This window comes from Alexandromys fortis, unplaced genomic scaffold, assembly GCF_014885135.2.
Source record: "Alexandromys fortis isolate MF-2015 unplaced genomic scaffold, M_Fortis_MF-2015_v1.1 scaffold_4, whole genome shotgun sequence".
Classification (NCBI taxonomy): Eukaryota; Metazoa; Chordata; class Mammalia; order Rodentia; family Cricetidae; genus Alexandromys; species Alexandromys fortis.
Genome location: NW_026067944.1, coordinates 23143054 through 23149067, shown reverse-complemented (window position 1 = coordinate 23149067; position 6014 = coordinate 23143054). Strand labels below are relative to the sequence as shown.

At 41.7% G+C, this 6014-nt stretch overlaps 1 protein-coding gene across 1 annotated transcript in view; it reads right to left on the bottom strand.

The window, feature by feature from the left end:
- Nucleotides 1-3732: 3732 nt before the first annotated feature.
- Nucleotides 3733-6014, bottom strand: part of Adgrg7 (adhesion G protein-coupled receptor G7) — a 55575-nt gene continuing 53293 nt past the window's right edge. The window contains exon 16 of the mRNA XM_050148928.1: nucleotides 3733-4591. Coding sequence (XP_050004885.1) covers nucleotides 4358-4591 — 234 coding nt within the window. The 3' untranslated portion in view covers nucleotides 3733-4357. The remainder of the gene's footprint in view (nucleotides 4592-6014) is intronic.

Genomic DNA, 6014 nt, shown 5'->3' with positions numbered 1-6014 from the left:
AAAAAAAAAAACACATGGAGTCGGACGGTGGTGGCTCACGCCTTTAATCCCAGCACTCGAGGAGGTAGAGGCAGGCGGATCTCTGTGAGTTCGAGGCCAGCCTGGGCTACAAGAGCTAGTTCCAGGACCAAAAAAAAAAAAACAAAAACAAAAAAAAAAAAAACCACACATGGAAACAGGAAGAGAGGAAAGAATCCTGACACATTGTCACTATCCTTCCTTCTAACTAGACCTGGAGTTACTGTTACCATGCACTACTGTGTGTCTCAAGCAGGGACACTTCAGAGTTAAAATAGCTGTTTTTAATATATAAGCCAGGACAATGAACAAAACCTGGGATTGCCCAAGACAAATGGAACATAGAAAAGTTATCTGAAGCCAACGTGGCCCTTGGACTTTACGTTTATTAAGCCAGTAAATTCCCTTTAACCTTTAATCTAAATTTGAGTTTTACTTGTGTCACCAGACTTCAAGACTGCTGACTCGCACCCAAGGTAAAGGTTCAAACCAAAGGAACGGTTTCCTGACGGTAGGATTTCAGGGTTTCCTGTGAATTAGTCTCCACCATTGCATGTGGACATTGCACATTTAAAGGAAATTATATGAATATTTTTCCCTGGAATTATACTCCCATGATACTGAAACAAAACAAAACAAAGAAACAACTATAGCCATCAAGGAAAAGTGAAATCCTATCCTCAAGCTGAATATAGTTTTTGGTAATTTTTTTCCTCACATTTATAGAACTTAAAAGATATTTTCATCTGTTCAAATTTTGGGTCAATCACATCTTATCATTTCTCTCCCTGTCCAGCCCACATCTAGGCATAGCAGTATAATACCACTGAGAGTCCTGCCCTTCAGAACTGCCTTTCTAATGTACTTTCTTCTCTTTACTTTGTCTGCTCTCCCATAAATGTCTCACTAATGCTACAGAGCAAGTAAGCTTGGCTTGGTTTGCCTACGAATCCAATTGGCATTTGCAACCATTTCTGCAGAGAATGCACATTCTTTGAGGAATGGTAAGAAAGATTTACATTTAAGAGCTCTGCCTGCTCTTCCAGAGGACACAGGTTCAAATTCCAGCACCAGCGTGTCTGCTCACAACTGTCTGTAACTCCACTCCCAGGGGGGATCTGAGCCCTCTCCTGACTTCCACAGCATTGCATGCACATGGTGAATAGGCAGGCATGCAGGCTAAAAAAAAAATTAGATATTTAAAAAGTTAAATAAAATTAGAGAATGTAATCTTTAGGGGATGGCGAGAAGGCTTTGACAGGCCCACATGAAATTTGATAGTCCCTTAGTTCATACGCTCGCACCAGCTGCCTGGTTTATGGCAAAACAAAAAGCAACAATTCAGAGATGGCATCTCCTAAGTCCAGTGGGGTATTCCCCACTCCAGGGGAAGCTGCTTACAATCTAAAGGCTTCAAGTTCTAGGAATATCTGGAGCTTCTAAAAGCCATACATGTGATTGTCACTACATTTTTTTTCATTTTCTGAGTCCCAGTGCCACTATATCAATTGCGCGCACACGCGCGCGCGCGCGCGCGCGCACACACACACACACACACACATACACACACTCCACACAAACACCTCCACCACTTATTTATAAGGGGTTTGTGTGTACAGTAAATAGCTAGAGGCTTAACAGTCTACTAAGACACAGTGTTGCCTGTTATTACAGAACTGATTATTTTGGTCGCAAAACTTATTTTTTAATTAAATTTTTTCATTTATTTTACATCCACCATAGCTTCCCCTCCCCCCCATTTTCTTCCACCACTTCCCCTATATCCCCAACCCACCCCTCCTCCACATCTGTTCAGAAAAGGGCAGACCTCCCATGGGTGCCAACAATGCATGGCATATCAAGTTGAGGTAGGACTAAGCTCCTTTCCTTGTATTAAGGCTGGGCAAAGCAACCCAACATTAGGAACAAGTTCCCAAAAGCCAGCCTGAGTGTTAGAGACAGGCCCTGCTCTTACTGTCCAGGAATTCCATAAGTAGACCAAACTGTCACACATATGCAGAGAGCCTAGGCCAGTTTCATGCAAACTGGCCATTGGTCCATAGTCTGTGAGCTCCCATGAGCAGGCCAGTTGCTTCTGTTGGCATTCCCTTGTGATGACCCCGACCACCCTGGCTGATACAGTCCTTCCTTCCTCTCCTAGACAGGATTCCCCAGGCTTAGCCCAGTGCTTGGCTGTGGATCTCTGTATCTGTTTCCATTAGTCACTGGAAGAAGGCTCTCTGATGACAATTAGGGTAGTTACCAATCTGTAACTACAATCTGTAGTTACAGGAGATGGCCACTTTAGGCTACCTATCCACTATTGCTTGGAGTCTTAGCTGGGGTCATCCTTGTAGATTTGTGGGAGTTTCCCTGGCATCAGGTTTCTACCTGACCCTGAAATGTACCCCTCATCAAGTCATTTCTTTATTACTCTCCCCCTCCATCCACACCTCAACCTGATCCCTGAGATCTCTTCTGTTTCTCTTTCCCAGGGAAATCCATGTGTCCCCCTTTGGGCCCTCCTTGTTACTTAGCCTCTCTGTGTCTGGACTGTAATATGGTTGTCCTTTACTTTACAGCTAATTTCCACTTAGGAGTGAGTACACACCACATTTGTCTTTCTGGGTCTGGGTTCCCTCACTCAAGATGATTTTTTTTTCTACGTTCATTCATTTGCTTTCAATTTGCTGATGTCATTGTTCCTAATAGTTGAGTAATATTTCCTATACCACACTTTCTTTATTCTCTGGTCGAAGGTCATCTAGGTTGTTTCCAGGTTCTGGTTATTACACATAACGCTATGAACAGAGTTGGGCAAGTGTCCTTGTGGTATGGTTGAGCATCCTTTGGGTATGTGTTGAAGAGTGGAAAAGCTGGGTCTTGGGGTAGAAACTTCATTTTCATGGGGTCCCATTTATCAATTGTTGATCTCTCGCTCTCTATGCTACTGGGTTCGACATCATTTCATCTTCTGAATTCCTGTGTCATTTCATGCATTGTGTGTATGTGCTTATGTTTGTGCAGTTTGTACAAGTGCTTGTGCAATATGTACAAGTTTGCACTCCCACCAGCAGTGGAAGAGAATTCCACTTGCTCCACATCCTCTCCAGCATAAGCTGTCATTGGTGGTTTTGATCTTAGCGATTCTGACTGGTGTAAGATGGATCTCAGAGCAGTTTTGATTTGCGTTTTCCTGATGGCTAAGGGTGTTGTACAATTCTTTGTTTCTCTGCCATTTCAGATTCTTCTATTGAGAATTTTCTGTTTAGATCTATATCCCATTTTTTATTTGGATTATTTGCTGTTTGGATGTCTAGTTTCTTGACTTCTTTATGTATTTTGGATATCAGTCCTTTGTCAGATGTGGTGTAGGTGAAGATCTTTTCCCATTCTGTAGGCTGTCATTTTGTCTTATTGACAGTGTCCTTTGCCTTACAGAAACTTCACTTTTAGGAGGTCCCATTTATTAATTGTTGATCTGAGTATCTATGGTAATCTATGTTCTACATTTTTCCATTCTCTCAGTCCCAATGTCACTTCATCAGTAATATATATACACCATATATATGGCATATATGGTGTATATATACATATATAAATTAAAAAGGTGTGTGTATGTATGTGCAGTAAATAATTAGAGGCTGAGGCTTAGAGTCTCCCGAACAGTATCTCTAACCATTTCTTACAGAACTGATTACTGTGATCACAAAACAATTTTTAAAGATTTATTTATTTTATGCATTCCAGAGCTCTATCTACATGCACGCCTTTATACCAGAAGAGGGCATCAGATCTCACTACAGATGGTTGTGAGCCACCATGTGGTTGCTGGGAATTGAACAGGACCTCTGGAAGCATAGCCAATGCTCCTAACCTCTGAGCCATCTCTCCAGCCCACAAAACAAATTTTTTTAAACAAAAAATATTTTCCCATATGTAAAACTGGTTGCAAAACTCGTCATCTGCAAAAGTATAATGTATGCAAACAACTCTCTGTATTTATCAGTAGCCATTTTGTTCTAGAAGGTAATTTTTCTCCATGTCTTTTTTAATAATTTGGGAAGGAATTTGTTGTAAGTTCCACTTGACTATCAATGTGTGTCATGCAGACCTAATGACATAACAATGGTCATCTTGAATACTGTGTGGGATTCTTGACTTGAGTCACGTAATAGGCGAGTGAAAACCACAAAAAACCCCTACCAAATCCACTATTCCTGTGTTAAGACAACAAGTTTTAACCTGCCTTTAGGAAGACATTCTAGGAGAAGTAGAGAATGACATAAACGGGCACAATTCTCAGGAGCTGGACAGAAAGACCATCATAGGGTCACTCTCAAGATAATGACGTTTCCTCGGACACTACAGATGGCTCCAGCAGCCTAAATCGTTCATTCAGGGACGGTATGGACCTGAGCATATTGTACATCCTCACACGCAGTCCCAGCGGGATCCACGAAGCCGATGGCTTCACTCTGTCAAAGGATGATGACAGAGACTTCAACACCTTGGACGCTTCGCTCTGAAACACTCTGGTTCGGACAGTGTAGAGGATGAAGATTTGTAGTCCCTGAAGAGAGACGAAAAGTTTCACATTGGACAGCACAGAGCAGTAGACAGCACAGTACAGACTTCCGCATCACAGAATGGAGACGTTTTTTCCCTCTCCCAGCACGAGGAGGTATAACTGCTCCACGCTGCTGGTCATGTGCACGTCCTTCTCATATTTACAGTGCTGCCCCAATGCATACTCAGAACGCCAGAGTTCCTGCCCTGGCTTGCCATTTCTACTGTGCATGTCTGCTCTTGCCCTAATCTTGACAGCCTTCAGTTCCTAAAAGTGTAAGGGTTGCCGGGGGATACCCGTGTGTTCGTCCGTTCTAACATTCTGGGATTCCATTTCCTGGGTATCTAGTAACATAGCTGGAATTTTATAGACTTAGTAATCCCTTGACAGCGCAAATTAAAAACCCTCCAGTCATCACTTTTCTGTGTTTTATGTAAGGAGATGAGACAGTCATAGGAAACGAAACCACAAAAGGCTGGGTAGTGTGTTCTGCGTGTCTTTAATTTGTCATTTACCAAATTGACTTCAGATACTTCTCATTTATTTCTCATCATTTGATTCTTCTCATTTAATTCTCGTACCATCACTATAAACTAAGACACACTATCCCCAATTTATGGATATGAAAACTAAAATTCAGATTAAATAAACAGTTTGCCCAAGATTATCCATCCACTCTTATTAGTGCTTGGAACTGAATTACTATAGTTGCCATTTCAATCTTCCTTCCTTATCCAATGTATGGTGGTGTCTCTCACTTGTAACAGTAACAGAATGGTACTGCCTAGAATATTATAGGCTCTAAAAAGCCTTTCTAATACTATTTGTATCCTAGCTGATAACATTGCATCAATGCCCATTCCTTGATTTTGATGTTGTCACTGGGGAACACTGAATAAAGAATGTATGAAAATTGTAGTGTTTTTCCTAAGTTTACTTGTGCATCTAGATTACAGAAAATTATTACTTTTGGACTAGAAAGATGGGTCAGCAGTTAACAGAATTCACTGCTTCCCAGACGATCTGGGTTTGATTTCCAACACCCACATCACGGATCACAACCACCTATAATTCCATTTCCAGGGGATTCAACACCCTCTTCTGACCTCCATGGACACCAGGCATGTGTTTGGTGCACAGATATATGCACAGGTGAAACACTCACAAAATAATTTTTTAAAAATCCCGAAGGCATTATTAGTACTAAAGGTTGATGATGGGTATTTAGGTAGTTTTCAGTATTTTGAAACTTCAAATAGTCTAAAATATATTCAGGGGGCTGGAGAGATGGCTCAGAGGTTAAGAGCATTGCCTGCTCTTCCAAAGGTACTGAGTTCAATTCCCAGCAACCACATGGTGGCTCACAGCCATCTGTAATAGGGTCTGGTGCCCTCTTCTGGCCTGCAGGCATACATGCAGACAGAAT